Below are 15,453 nucleotides of genomic sequence, written 5' to 3'. Positions count from 1 at the left end.
AAAAAAATTGATATGCTACCTACTTAAAAAATCACTGATACATATACCGTTTTTTCCCTTCTAACTTTGTCTTAGGGAAAACACTGTTGACCGATTATTTAGACGAAAAAAGGATGGATGTGCATGTCGCCTTTGCGGAGTTGCTCGGCTGGGGAGAGGGTGGACGTTAGGCAGTCGGCGACAGGGGTAGGGTGTGTGATGCGCTTCCTTGTTGTTACTGGTGCGACTAGAGGTTGGTGCATCGGTGTGAGGGTTTTCTATATGGGCGGCACTTCACCGGTGGCTTGGTTTGTTTTTTCTTGTTTCCCATACAAGCTTGGGGATAGTGATGGGTAGGAGTTTTGTGGGATTCAACATCAGCATGGTGTTTGGTCGAATAAATAGCAAAAAAACTACCACGGTCGGTGTTAAGGTTTCAAAAAATTACAGTACCACTTAAAAAATTTCTGATACATACCAGTTTTTTCTTAAAAAAGTTTAAACACTGATGCCAGATTATACAAAAAAATTGATATGCTACCTACTTAAAAAATCACTGATACATACCTTTTTTCCCTTCTAACTTTGTCTTAGGGAAAACACTGTTGACCGATTATTTAGACGAAAAAAGGATGGATGTGCATGTCGCCTTTGCGGAGTTGCTCGGCTGGGGAGAGGGTGGACGTTAGGCAGTCGGCGACAGGGGTAGGGTGTGTGATGCGCTTCCTTGTTGTTACTGGTGCAACTAGAGGTTGGTGCATCGGTGTGAGGGTTTTCTATATGGGCGGCACTTCACCGGTGGCTTGGTTTGTTTTTTCTTGTTTCCCATACAAGCTTGGGGATAGTGATGGGTAGGAGTTTTGTGGGATTCAACATCAGCATGGTGTGTGGTCGAATAAATAGCAAAAAAAACTACCACGGTCGGTGCTAAGGTTTCAAAAAATTACAGTACCACTTAAAAAATTGCTTACATACCAGAGTTTTTTCTTAAAAAAGTTTAAACACTAATGCCAGATTATACAAAAAAATTGATATGCTACCTACTTAAAAAATCACTGATACATACCCTTTTTTCCCTTCTAACTTTGTCTTAGGGAAAACACTGTTGACCGATTATTTAGACGAAAAAAGGATGGATGTGCATGTCGCCTTTGCGGAGTTGCTCGGCTGGGGAGAGGGTGGACGTTAGGCAGTCGGCGACAGGGGTAGGGTGTGTGATGCGCTTCCTTGTTGTTACTGGTGCGACTAGAGGTTGGTGCATCGGTGTGAGGGTTTTCTATATGGGCGGCACTTCACCGGTGGCTTGGTTTGTTTTTTCTTGTTTCCCATACAAGCTTGGGGATAGTGATGGGTAGGAGTTTTGTGGGATTCAACATCAGCATGGTGTTTGGTCGAATAAATAGCAAAAAAAACTACCACGGTCGGTGCTAAGGTTTCAAAAAATTACAGTACCACTTAAAAAATTGCTGATACATACCAGTTTTTTCTTAAAAAAGTTTAAACACTAATGCCAGATTATACAAAAAAATTGATATGCTACCTACTTAAAAAATCACTGATACATACCGTTTTTCCCTTCTAACTTTGTCTTAGGGAAAACACTGTTGACCGATTATTTAGACGAAAAAAGGATGGATGTGCATGTCGCCTTTGCGGAGTTGCTCGGCTGGGGAGAGGGTGGACGTTAGGCAGTCGGCGACAGGGGTAGGGTGTGTGATGCGCTTCCTTGTTGTTACTGGTGCGACTAGAGGTTGGTGCATCGGTGTGAGGGTTTTCTATATGGGCGGCACTTCACCGGTGGCTTGGTTTGTTTTTTCTTGTTTCCCATACAAGCTTGGGGATAGTGATGGGTAGGAGTTTTGTGGGATTCAACATCAGCATGGTGTTTGGTCGAATAAATAGCAAAAAAACTACCACGGTCGGTGTTAAGGTTTCAAAAAATTACAGTACCACTTAAAAAATTTCTGATACATACCAGTTTTTTCTTAAAAAAGTTTAAACACTGATGCCAGATTATACAAAAAAATTGATATGCTACCTACTTAAAAAATCACTGATACATACCGTTTTTTCCCTTCTAACTTTGTCTTAGGGAAAACACTGTTGACCGATTATTTAGACGAAAAAAGGATGGATGTGCATGTCGCCTTTGCGGAGTTGCTCGGCTGGGGAGAGGGTGGACGTTAGGCAGTCGGCGACAGGGGTAGGGTGTGTGATGCGCTTCCTTGTTGTTACTGGTGCGACTAGAGGTTGGTGCATCGGTGTGAGGGTTTTCTATATGGGCGGCACTTCACCGGTGGCTTGGTTTGTTTTTTCTTGTTTCCCATACAAGCTTGGGGATAGTGATGGGTAGGAGTTTTGTGGGATTCAACATCAGCATGGTGTTTGGTCGAATAAATAGCAAAAAAAATTACCACGGTCGGTGTTAAGGTTTCAAAAAATTACAGTACCACTTAAAAAATTGCTGATACATACCAGTTTTTTCTTAAAAAAGTTTAACACTGATGCCAGATTATACAAAAAAAATTGATATGCTACCTACTTAAAAAATCACTGATACATACCCTTTTTTCCCTTCTAACTTTGTCTTAGGGAAAACACTGTTGACCGATTATTTAGACGAAAAAAGGATGGATGTGCATGTCGCCTTTGCGGAGTTGCTCGGCTTGGGAGAGGGTGGACGTTAGGCAGTCGGCGACAGGGGTAGGGTGTGTGATGCGCTTCCTTGTTGTTACTGGTGCAACTAGAGGTTGGTGGATCGGTGTGAGGGTTTTCTATATGGGCGGCACTTCACCGGTGGCTTGGTTTGTTTTTTCTTGTTTCCCATACAAGCTTGGGGATAGTGATGGGTAGGAGTTTTGTGGGATTCAACATCAGCATGGTGTTTGGTCGAATAAATAGCAAAAAAAACTACCACGATCGGTGTTAAGGTTTCAAAAAATTACAGTACCACTTAAAAAATTGCTGATACATACCAGCTTTTTCTTAAAAAAGTTTAAACACCGATGCCAGATTATAAAAAAAAATTGATATGCTACCTACTTAAAAAATCATTGATACATACCGTTTTTTCCCTTTTAACTTTGTCTTAGGGAAAACACTGTTGACCCATTATTTAGACGAAAAAAAGGATGGATGTGCGGTGAGCGTGGATCGAACACGCGACCTTCAGATCTTCAGTCTGACGCTCTCCCAACTGAGCTATCCCCGCTTTGTGTTTTAAAATCGATTGTTTCTCTAAAAACTTATAATCACCGATCAGCATGGGCGTTGTCTTGCTCGTAACTGAGGTTTGGGCTCAAATTCTGTTAACCGTCCTTTGTCTTGAATGGTTTGGGCTCACACGGACGCTTCTCGTTGTGGCCCAACCCGGCACTAGTGTACAGGAGCAAAGCGAAGGGCAGGCATATCCTCGACTCTGAAGCCGGATTGAACAAATCTGTAGGTGCTCCAGTCTTTTATACGCTTGCCCATGTTCACAGGGATGCAAACATTGCAGCTGATAATGCTTTACTGCTAAGCATGCATCGATGGAACGTCCAGCCTGCTGCAGCAGCTGGAGCCGTCAGGTGCCTGCGTTCCTTGCAAGTTGCATTCAGCATCACTCTAATCTACCTTCATCATCAATGTAAGCCAAGCACATTGATGCTCTAAATAAAAGCCCTGTGGTGTCACATAAAAGATCAAGGTATCAACCAAAGACCAGACAGATACTGTGCTGCCTTCAGACAATACAAACGGCAGGCATGCTCAGCGACAAGCATATCTCTCTGCCTCTGTACACTGGATACAGACTGGTCTGTTGTTAACCTTACTTAATTATTCCCGCCATTACAGATCGGCGTCTATGTAGCAGTATAATACAAAGGTCATGCAATATATATAACACTATGATCCATGATCACCTACAACAGCAGCAGTTCTAAGCACTAGGGCAACAAAAAACAAGGGAACCATGCCATGCCACAACATGGAAGGTAGGCAGGCACATCATCACAACAAAAAGAAGCAAGGTGGTATTAGACAGGAAGGAGCTTTACATTTGATGACAGTAATGGCTTGGCTTGGCTTGGCTTACTCATCAGTCCTCTCATTTCATTCTGACTGAACATCGTCAGCTCATGGTGCCAATGCCGCCGCTGCTACCTACCATGGCTTCAGGTCGCCCTTGGGGCCCTGGGTCCAGTTCAGCGCCTTCTGCCCCGGGGTCAGGTACACGCTCTTGCTGTGCGGGAGCTTCCGCGCCAGGCCGTTCAGGATCTGGTGGAAGGCGTCCCCGGGCTGGGCCGGCTGCGGGAAAAGCATGGCCTGCTTCATCGACGGGTTCGCCAGCAGCCTCTGCTTCCGTAGGATCACCTCCATCGGGATGGAGGTCAGGATGGTGTCAAGCTTGGGGACATCGTCCTCCGCCACGAACACGCCGATCTCGTCCCACGGGATGGCGTCCGCGAAGGGCAGGACAATGTCGTCCGCGATGATCACCGGGATGCACCCGAACACCACGGCCTCAACGAGACGGGGGCTCCACGGGGCCCAGCCCAGCGGGCACAGGCAGAAGATGGCACGCTGCATGTCCTCATAGTAGGTGGGTGGGTGGTCCGTCGAGATGTCGAACAGAGGGTTGTTCTTGAAGTTCTCCCACACCGACGCACGGGCGCCTCTGCATTGCGTACATAGAAGGTACGTCAAGACTTTTGTGCCCCAATAATTCATTAAGAATGATGATTATGACTTATGAGGAGTACCACATGTTTCAGATGTGCATACCTTGCATAGTAACCACCCTCGGGATCATTTGCCGTATCGTAGAACAAACCACGGAAATAGACAAAGATGGAGCGCGGGGTCTCCGGGGGTACAAGGTGAGTTTTCATTTTCTGGGGAGGAGCATATGGTGGGATGTTGATTGAGCCCTCCTTTAGGCAGACATGATCCTTCTGCCCAAATGTCTGGACAAGTGTAGCGCGGCGAAGCAATGGAAGGATCCCCCTTTCGATCGCCTTCTCTTCCTGAACCATGGCAATGCAAAATGCATGTCAGAGAAAGATTCTACTAGAACAGAGCATGCAGTTTGTTTCCAAATATCTAAGATAAATAGGTTACATAAGTGAATGAACAGTCATCAAAGTCCGTGGTAGTACAAGTGTGCAAAGCATGTGTATAAGTGTGCAAAGTACATCCATTCCATGTTTCAGTGGTACTCCCTCCGTAAACTAATATAAGAGCGTTTAGATCACTATTTTAGTTATCTATAAACACTCTTATATTAGTTTACACAGGGAGTAATATGTAAGTTGGAAGATTCAGGTTTCCCATCTGTGCTCTATGACTCACCTGATAATGGAAGCATGCCCCAAAGTCATGTGGCACGACGAAGAAATGATCAGCACCGGCCGTCCGGTTCCAATAGGGCCAGTGCGAGGAGATGAACTGAACCGCACTCCTCATGATCCGCGGGGATTTGAAGGGCAACGGATGACCCCATGGAGTAAGGTCACAGGTCGTGTACACCGGGGTGTAGAACCAGTCGGCCTCCTCCGGGTTCATCGTCCGGATCGCGCTCGACAGCAGGAACCGGTGCATGAATATCTCGGCGGCAAACATGTGGCTGAGGCACCTGGAGTCCTTGGCCACCATCTTCTTGTTGTACTTGGTGGGCAGCTCGTAGACGTACACCTTCAGCCTCCCGACGGGATCATCCTCCAGAACATCACCAGCACTCCCTGAATTTCCATGATAAACATGATGAGAATCAAGTAATGCCGCAGCACAATCATCATAGCTAAAATTACAGAGCTATGGAACAGCTTGAGTGGGCTGTTGGTAGAGTACATGGCAACGCAACAGACAATTTAGACTCCCAGTCCAGAATCACAGGGAGGTTTAATAATACAGTAATGTCTAAAGTTCGGTGATTGAGGTAGGCGCCCATGCTTATCTACAAAGTCAGACATGCTCTCCCTGGCCTGTCGGTGACCAAAAGTCGGAACATGCCGCGCGGAATAAAATCCTATCGCGGCGAGATCTCGGGACGAACAGCTGATGTGCTGGCCATCACGTCCCGAATTGGTCCAGCGGCCGCAGATCTCATGCCGCCGGCCTTCTTCCCCGGCCTCAACCGGCAGGATTCGGTCCAAAAGCAGCGCCCCCCAAATCAGATCCCAGGCACCGCGGGAACGCACACGGGACCGCGGATTTCTGGGGATCAATCGAGCTCGGTGGCACAAGCATTGCGGCACGGCAGCAGGAAGAAGAACAGTAAAGACTAACTACCAGAGCATCAAAGGCTGGAAAGGAAAAGGGAGCATTTTTATGCTCTCTCCAGCTGAATCGCGCATAGGAGAAAGAAAGGCACACACCTTCGATCCTCTCGGTGTCCTGGCCCCTGACGACGACGCCGGAGCAGGAGAGGAGCAGCGCGAGCGCGGCCGCGAGGGCCACCATCGCCCGCGGCTTCCCCATCGCCGCCGCCCGCCCACAGCTCCCCGTGCGCTCCCCTACTCAGCAGCAAAAATACACAGGCAGAGGGTGGGGAGGAGGAGGGAGGCGGGTGAATCTGCTGCCGCGCGTTGGCGAGCAGGGGAGGGAGGGGGCCGGGGGGGAGTCGGAGAGGAGAGGGGAGGGGCGTCGGGTGATAATAATGCGGAGGAGCGAGCGGGGCGGAGGTGGAGGCGGAGGGTGGTGGTGGTGGGAGCCGGCTCGGCCCTCGGTGTCAATGATGAGCTAGCTGTCGGCGGAGCAGGTTGGTGGGACGCTCACCTCAAGTCCTCTCAGGACACACGCGCGCGCGCGCAGTAAATCCAGCACCGTATCTGTAAATGCTACACGTACCAGGGATGATGAGGATTTATTAGCCAAGCCCAGCACGTTACTAGTGGCGTGCACGTAGTGATTCGACAGGTAAAATGGTACTACTACTATTTTCATTTTAGAAAACGCCCGACTCTAATGATCAAACCAACAGTACATATATATATACTCTTATAACAAAACTAGCAGTACATGTAGATATATAGACCTAAAAAGGAGAGGTCGATAATGATCAAGGCCACGTTTATGCCGGACCAACGCCCTGAAGAATAATTTGTTGAAGTTGTGGCCGCCGAAAGTTTTTTTTTTGGCGAAAACGCCGAAAGATTCATACATCCAATATCCCAATAACCTCTAAAAGAAGCTCCGCTGAAGGTGACACCAATGTAACGAAGTGGGATACTGCAAAGGAAAGTCACCACTATCACCATACTAACAAAACCCTAACTGTATCGTCAAGAGGTCAGCGTGAATCTACACCAACGAGTCATCGATGCCGCCGTGGCTGACATCATCATAAGTCATATTTTGTTCTCAAACCAGTGCTTCCTGAGATCTCGCCGACCCATCACACGCCGAGGATAGGAGAAGCAATATCTCCGCTCATTCGCCGTTACGCCGGAGCGGTGATAAGGATTCCGAGGAGTGTAACTGCGGCGGTGCCCCTTTGACAAGCAAACGCCATCGAGACTACAACGAGCCAAACACTGCAACCACCGTTCACCTACATCAATCGATCAATGTAAACGAGGGAACGTGGTGTTTTTGCTTGCTGCAAAATTAGTTTCGCATCACTGGTTCACTACAAACTGTGGCGCTTATTTAAATCTCAAGAGTAACATATCTCCTTTCTTTTTATATTCCTACAGTAGGCAATGCGAGAGTCGTGTGAACGGCCGCTCAGTTAGTTGATTAAGCGCGCAGAGGAGGCGAAAGTTAGGCTTTTGCTGGCAGACGGAGACGATGGATGAATCAATCATGCCCGGGAGACGCGGCCGGAGATTACTCCGGTACATGAAATCCAACCGGACGCCGCCGACTGGAGCGACGTACATCTGGCTTTTTTGGCGGGGTCCAGCCAGCCAAACCGCGTACTATTTAAGAGAGAAGAAGCCTGTCCACCTTTCCATCCGTCGGTGGCCATGCATACTTGCCGCACAATCAATCCAACGCCGTGCCGCCTGTCCTCCTCCTTTGACTTCACCTGTCGTCTCCTTCCCGAGCCTGCTGCTCGCTCGTCGCCGTCGTCGGCTGGTGTTGCTCGTGTTCGGCAGGGGTACCTGGTTAGGTAGCAGTACATATACGTAGTAGACTACACGCAGGGGAGTAGGTCGTCGTCGGTGGTAAGAAGACACGTCTTCTTCCCTCTGCGTGTGTTCACAGACTGACAGTTGACGATTTAAACTGGACATGTTTGGTCCCTGGCCTGATAGATACTCTTAAACAGAGGTAGGTTGGGTCGCCCGCCGTCGGTCAAGATTTCAAACAAATTTACACAACACACAAAATCTTCAAAAACTGGCAAGGAATTCATATTAAGAAATAGGAAACCACGGAAACATGATCTGAATTACGGAAATATGTTTAAAATCCAAAAACACTGAACATTCATTTAGACAAAAAAGAGACCAAATTCTTGTCTCTTGTCAAGAGTAACTATCATGATTAAACACCATTCTTATTCGTTCCCATCTAGAATGCTTATCATGATTTAACAAGCATTCTTATTCCTCTTCCCTCTCCTATTATCTGCTTCTTCCACAAATATCCTGGTTGGTGACACTACGTGTGCAAAACCACTGCCACATCATGTCATCATCCACCAAACATTTCCAAGCCAGCAAAGAGACCAAAGCTGTGTGGTTTATCAAGTTGACAAGTCATGTCCTATAGGAAGTATAGTATTAAAGTTGGGTCATCAAAAGTATCGTTGGACAAAAAAGGCCTAAGAGAAGAAATACACGAGAATACAGTATATACACACACAACAGAGCAATTTTTACAAAACTAGTTTCGCTAGAAAAATATATATATGGGAGAACCTCTTTTTCCCTTTATAAAGGAAGGCCTAACAAAAGTGAGCCATGGCAGAAAAGTCATGACATCGACTCTCATTTTTCATAGGAGCCAACAAACATCTGTTGGCCAATTCGGTCACATGTCCGAGCTATTCTTTTTTGCTTGATGGATCAGCAACACTTGGACAGAGACTGCAACTAGCTAGATGCCTAATTATACATTACTCCAAGTGTCAAATCACTTTTCCTAAGACAGGCTACCAGATGAAATCACCTTTAATAAGCAGGGCTACAGGTGGAGGGAGCTCTTTTACGGTACAGTACCCAGCACCTGTGTTAGTTGGCATCTACTGCTCCCAATTGCGATTATATGTCAAGATCAGGCCTAAGATTTTTTTTCTTCTTCAAAAAGATGTAATCTATTCCCATCTGTTCTGGTCTCGGGAAGTGACAAAATTAAGCTAATGGGAGGCCCAGTCGCCACTCAGGGTGATATTTGCACCGGCTGTCAAAGTTGGTGGACTAAAGTGGCCGGCTATCTCGAAAAGCGACCAGTTTATAGCAAGGCTCAGAGTAATCAGGATTTTCATACAAGTAGAGGTGTAACTTGAACATTTCCCCTTTTTATAAGGAAGGTCCAACACAAAGGCCTGACGTGGAATCCAATTCTCAGAAGAGCCAACAAACATCGGTTGGCTAATCCAGTAACATGTCTGAACATTATTCCTTGAGAAATCAGCAACAGTATTTATACAAAGACTGCAGCTACATGCTTGGATTGTTACTTCAAATCTCCAATCAAATTACCAGACAGGCTCCCAGATGAGATGGGCGATGGCGTTACTTATAACAGCAGTTCACCTCTTCTCTACTGTTTCTGGGGAACACAAAAGGGGGCAATAGAAACATCAGTCAGGTCATGCACCACAGGCCCAGAACATAACTGACAGGGTATAAGCAGGTTTGACAATCAGGAAACGCGAGCCTGTCTAGAGACAACAATGGACAAACAATCCACAGGATTAAAATCTTGTAATTTCCATTATGACATCCACATACAACGGACAAAGCGCACAATGGCTGTCATTTCATCCTCTAATGAAGAACAAGAAAAGAGATTAAGTTATGAGGTATAATAAGCGCACAAAGTACACTAAGTTGTATTATTATTTTTAAAAGGACAGCTCTAAGGTTCGAGAGAAGCTACCAAGGCTTTAGTTCACCCACCGGGCCAGCAGTCCAGTTCAGGAGGGTCTGCCCGGGCTTCGGGGTAGTCGGGGAGGATTTGGGCAGCCTACATGGCGATTTGAATTTTGAACTGAGATTGGTAGGATAGTTTATTTCATTCCAACCTTAACAATGAAGGTAATGGAAAAGAACACAACAACCAAATGGACAGACAATTAAATGAAATGAGGCAGCAAATTCTGGAGAAATAGACTAAATTTGATCTGTTAGTCTGTAACACAAATTCCGAGTATCTCATGGTCCAACAGCTATGAATAGAGCCACCACCCATGAGACCTTTTTGGCCTATGTTTTCTTCCATTTAAACATCCCTCCGGTCCCTTTAACTCCGCGTATAAGATTTGTGTCAAGTCAAACTTTGTAAAGTTTGACCAAATTTATATTAGAAAATATCAACATCTACAATATCAAATACATATAATATGAAACTACATTCCATAATGAATCTAATAATATTGATTTCGTATTATGAATTGTTGATATTTATCTCTCTATAAGTTTGGTCAAATTAGAGATACTGTGACTTCAGGCAAAACTTATATGCAGACTAAAAAGGACCGGAGGGACAAATTAAGGCTTCCTTGGAATTCTATTACTATACGATTCTCAAGAGCACGTAAATATAGCATGCCTAGGGGACGACAACATTTTCCAACAAATAGCATAGAAGTATAGAACATGCTCCTGTCACGAGAAGCACAGAAACATATATGTATGAAATATTTCTCTGACAAAGCATTTTGCAAGACAGTAAAAGACTGAAGACGAAGAATTTTCACAGCATAGGTACATTACCAAATGATGGCACATGTGTCATATGCGACCAACATAAAGAAGAAAAACATCTGCATAATCACCATGTTCAGCAGTGTACCAGGTCACACAGCCAGCAACAAACATTTAATCATCTCGTTTCGTATCCCAATCCTTCATCTTCTTACTTCCCTTTGGTTTAGCAATAGGTGCATTCATGCCCGCCATTTTTGCATTATATTTTGTTCGCAGCGGCCCGTTTGTAGCCCATCTGCAATTCAACAAGAAATAAGTAAGGGCCAGACTTCCTTGTTATAAGATTGGAATGACTGCCCTTTACCAAAAACAAACTAATTGATAAATATCATCCACAAGGCTAGAATAACAAAGAGGGGGACAAATCAGGCATGCCAATAGAAGAACTAGAGAGAGGGGCTATTAGTATTCTGCTGAAAAGCATACAGAGAGTGCCTTCTATGTAGGCTAGTATATTGTCTGGACCAAGTAGTGGATAGATAGCACATGTTCTACTAATAATAAGCAATAGGACGATAACTAAAAAACCAACTGAACATTTTTCAGGTATAAAGCAGTAATGCCATAAGAATGAGTACATACGGTGCATCCCAGTCGGTAGTGTCCTCATTAACAAGATGTGTCCACTTTGTTCTGCCACTCCGCCCGAAATGCTTGACTTGCATGACCTTAGGCAAGATGCTCTTGTCCATCTTATCTTCACCGGTGGGCGCAGAGAAATCACGGGTGTATATAGCATCTCTACCAGCTGACTGGCTCACGTCATCACCGCCCTCCTGGAAGAAGGCACCCTTGTGGTAGTACTTCTGCATAAAGTTCCACTTCTGTTTGGACTTCTGGAGAGAAGGTTTGGGGTTCTTCTTCTCCCATTCCCGGCGCTCCTCCTCAGTCATATTCCTCACCTTGTCAATCTCTTCCTTCTCCTTCAACCGTGCATACCTTTCCTCCCTGTCCCTCTTAATCCGCGCCATCTCACGATTCTTCCATGACTCATACTCCTCAGCTTCGTTCTGCTCATCATCCGTGTCGACATCCTCGACGCTAGCATCCTCGTTGAGCGCCTTCTGAATGTGCTCATCCTTCCTAATCTCCTCCACCACAATCTGCCTGGTCTCGATCTTCCTAGCCTCGAGCCTCTTCCTGATGGTCTCCTCCACCTGCCGCTCCTCCTCCTCCAGCCGCTCGCGCTCGGCGATGGTGTCCCGCTGCGCCTTGGGGATGAAGACGGGCTTCACCATGGCCATGCCCATCTGCTCATCCTCCGAGTCGGTCTCGTACTCGGACTCCTCCGACTCCTGCACGTCATCCTCGAGCGGCTCGTCCTCCTGCGGGAGCAGCTCCTCCTCCTCCTGCGCCCTGAGGCGCTGCCGCTCCTTGATCCTCCGCCGCCGCTCCTCCTGCGCGTCCTCGTCGTCCTCCTCCTCCACCTGGGCCTCTTGCCTGTCCCGCTCCTCCTCAGCGGTGGACACGATCTCAGCCTGCCGGATGCGGCGGTGGTCGGCCCGGAGCTCCTCCTTGTTCTCCGCGCGCGTCTCCGCGAGCCGCCGGAGCCGCCGGTCGTCCTTGGGGGGCCGGTCCCGGTCCCGGTCCCCTTCCTCGGCCTTGGGGAAGGCCTCGTCGAGGGAGACCCTGGCCGCCCGGAGGTCGATGTCGTCCTCGGCCTCATCGGCCCACTCGGGCTTCTTCCCGGGCCAGTAGCGCTTCACCTTGGTCTGGCCGATCTTGCCCCGGAGCTTGTCGCGCACCGCGATGGCCGCATCGCTGACCCCCGCCGCCACGGACATGGCGCTCGCGCTCCGCCGCTGGACGTGGACGGGCGACGGACGCTTGTGGCGGTGATGGGGAGGGGGGAGCACCGGAGCAGGAGGTGCCTAACCCTAATAAAGCGAAGACAAATCCGAGTAGGCTAGGGTTTGATTGCCCATGAAAGGAAAGAAGCGCGTCTGATATGGATCCGGTGGAGGGGAGGGGAGGGGAAGGAAGGGCGGTGCTTTGGTGGGGGGTGGGAGGGGGCAGAGGCGGTGGAGGGTCCGGCGGCGCCGCCAGAGGAGGTCGAGCCTTCCGGAACGGGGATGAGATCAGGGAAGCCGGGGGCGCCTGCGCCTGAGGCCTGAGGTGAGGAGCTTGGAGGGCCGCCTGAGGATAGAAAAGGGCCCTGAGCCCGGGTACACCGCCTACAGCCAGACGAAGCGGGCCACCTTCCCGTGGCCCACCGCTGGGCCTTCTCTCGGCCTAGCTACTTTACAATCGAAAATCAAACACTTTTGAATTCCCTACAAAAACCAAGCAGCTTTAAAACGCCATCCAAACTACAAACGGAGAAAACCTATCTGACTGATGTTCACTGCATCAAGTTGCTGGAAAAAACGCCATCCACAAAGTATACCTAGTTTGAAATGTTTATTAAAAAAAATGACTCTAGCATTTCTTAAGGCCCAAAAGATGCTAGGTCACCCACCAGGCCAGTAGTCCAGCTCAGGAGGGTCTGCCCGGGCGTCAAAAGACAGTTTTGCGTCCAGAAAAAAAAACACATTTTTGCCATATGCGCGTCAAAAGATAGTTTTGCATCTCCAGCTTGAGCACAAAAGAGGAACACCATCGAAAATGATGTGCATACGATACTTTCCTGCATAATGCTGGCACGACACTAACATGAAACGTACAGATTGAAAACAAGAAAATCAACAACTCTTCATGTCATCTGTCATACAAGGATGGTTCAAATTTTATCGTATACGTGTACCATCAGTCGAACACCATAGCCTGCTTCATTACAAAGGGTTTGCGACAAGTCGTTTGCTTCCTCTGTAACATCTGTTTCAGGATACTGCCCAGCTTCAGGAGTCGGAGCATCCCCCTCTGAGACAAACACACCAAACGGCTTCAGGAGTCGGATCATCATCATCCGTATGTGATGATCACCAAGACGTAACAGAAAAACCACAGCCATGGGTGGGCAATCGGTTGAAATGTCAAACAGCAGGTCGTTCTTGAACTTCTCCCAACCAGATGCACAGGCACCTGTATGGGGCACATAGAAAGGTCAGTTCAGCAAAACAAGAAGAGGGGAATAAGAGTATTGTTCGCCGACAGGCGGCCATTTTACCTGGCATATTAATCCACCCTTGGGATCATTCGTGCCGTCGTAGAAGGAGATGGTGGAAGTATATGAAAGATGGTTTTGGCAATTTCTGTGGAGGCGCATATGGCGAAATTGCAATGGAGCCGCCCTTCAAGCAGATATGATCTTCTGTCCGAAGTTCTGAACAACTGCGTTCCTGAAATAATGGTGGAAGCAATTGTTACAGAAAGATAAAAATGGTGTTTAAAAACTTCAAGCAACCAACGCGAGGGATTTCGTTGTATGTCAGTCAGAAGGAAATGTTGTATGGGATGGTAAGTAGTTATTTTCAACTCGACAGCTAGTTATGAGTACAAGCATCTAGTACATAGAGAGACCATGCATAGTTCTTTCCTCTAATAATCTAATGAAAGAAGTAGAGGAGGATTCTGTGCCTTTCGGAGGAGTAACATGAATCAGTCGGATTAGCATCTAGGAGTCCATTATTAAACCAATTTTACTGTATTCCTAGCTAATGAAAAATAATTTAAAAATAATGATTCTCATTGAGTGGAAATAATATCATTCATGGTACTTAAGCAAACGGTAGCTCAAACTTGATGAATCTTATGTTTGTTCAAGGAAGTGTGTCAAGGCTTTTAACTAAAATTAGCAGTTTACAATTGACAATGATCTAGTTTCATGAAACTACAATTGTTAGAAGTTACCCGTTGTCTGCCTCTCTTCAGTTTCTGCACGTAGCACATAAGTCAGCTCACCAAATCGGGGCATGTTGCTTTCAGTAGGTAGAATTTCCCGTAAAACTGAGGAGGTGTGTGCGTACCTGTCCAGACCAAACAGGGCAGGAGCAGATGATGAAGTTGTCACCATCCTGTACTTGTCTTTGACTTCTCGCTTGTGCGCCCTCAGAATATCAATGGTGCCCTCTTTCAAAAAAACCGTGGATACACATCCATATATTCATAACCCATCTAGGATTCAGAAACCTGGATAAAAATAAGATCTCAAAATTGGAGGTGAAGGGGAATGAGGAGAGATCGGATTCGTTAATTTTCTTCTGTATGGACTGCAACACAGATCGTACCTTGGAGTATATAATAGGAAGACGACACTAAAGGAGAACATGGAGAGGCGTCGGAGGAGGAGGAGCGGCGCTGGCAGAAGAGATGCGGCCACGCATGGGGATCTGATTTTTCCTTTTGGGCTTCCACATGAAGACCTATTTTTTTGTAAGGAGACATATGTGTGGGATAAATTGCTAGGACTCTCTTAGGGACTTCATCCAACGGCTTCAAATATTTAACACTTAGATCAGATGGCTAATTTTGTTAGTTTTCTAGGATTAACGCGGTGTCTCGTAAATATAAGATATACTAAGGTATAAGATGTATGAAGGGTAGTTTGACAGTTTTTCAGAAAAGAAAGCAAATCATTATCTGAAACAAAGTGCCAAAGAACTACGTGGACTTGCTTAACTACTGCAAGCTTCCACATGTGAAAGAACATGCGGTGCCCCCATGTTTGGTT

At 46.9% G+C, this 15,453-nt stretch overlaps 2 protein-coding genes and 1 non-coding gene across 3 annotated transcripts; all 3 read right to left on the bottom strand.

The window, feature by feature from the left end:
- Positions 1-3,117: 3,117 nt before the first annotated feature.
- On the bottom strand, positions 3,118-3,190 carry TRNAF-GAA. Its single transcript has one exon. It is a non-coding gene; the product is annotated as a tRNA-Phe (tRNA).
- Positions 3,191-3,779: 589 nt separating this feature from the next.
- LOC125530200 (probable glucuronosyltransferase Os01g0926600) lies at positions 3,780-6,672 on the bottom strand. The gene is made up of 4 exons (XM_048694600.1): positions 6,339-6,672; positions 5,314-5,702; positions 4,747-4,988; positions 3,780-4,639 (listed from the first exon to the last, which is right to left on the bottom strand). Exons 1-4 carry the CDS (start codon positions 6,439-6,441, stop codon positions 4,126-4,128), a joined length of 1,248 nt encoding a protein of 415 aa, XP_048550557.1. The 5' UTR covers positions 6,442-6,672; the 3' UTR covers positions 3,780-4,125.
- A 4,049-nt stretch (positions 6,673-10,721) lies between these two features.
- LOC125530199 (microfibrillar-associated protein 1-like) lies at positions 10,722-12,909 on the bottom strand (the record flags this gene model as incomplete). The annotated part of the gene is given in 2 exon segments (XM_048694599.1): positions 10,722-11,079; positions 11,427-12,909. Coding segments are annotated over 2 exon segments (1,326 nt in total). The 3' UTR covers positions 10,722-10,955.
- Between the last annotated feature and the right edge of the window lie 2,544 nt (positions 12,910-15,453).

The sequence above is a fragment of the Triticum urartu genome, unplaced genomic scaffold (assembly GCF_003073215.2).
Source record: "Triticum urartu cultivar G1812 unplaced genomic scaffold, Tu2.1 TuUngrouped_contig_6138, whole genome shotgun sequence".
NCBI classification, from domain to species: Eukaryota; Viridiplantae; Streptophyta; class Magnoliopsida; order Poales; family Poaceae; genus Triticum; species Triticum urartu.
This window is presented reverse-complemented; position numbering and strand designations above follow the sequence as displayed.

Excerpts from the sequence above, each read along its gene's own strand:
- LOC125530200 (XM_048694600.1), bottom strand. The coding sequence starts at position 6,441 with ATGGGGAAGCCGCGGGCGATGGTGGCCCTCGCGGCCGCGCTCGCGCTG. Across the intron at positions 5,703-6,338 it reads GGACACCGAGAGGATCGAAG|GGAGTGCTGGTGATGTTCTG; the intron begins GTGTGTGCCTTT and ends ATGGAAATTCAG. Across the intron at positions 4,989-5,313 it reads GGGCATGCTTCCATTATCAG|GAAGAGAAGGCGATCGAAAG; the intron begins GTGAGTCATAGA and ends GCCATGGTTCAG.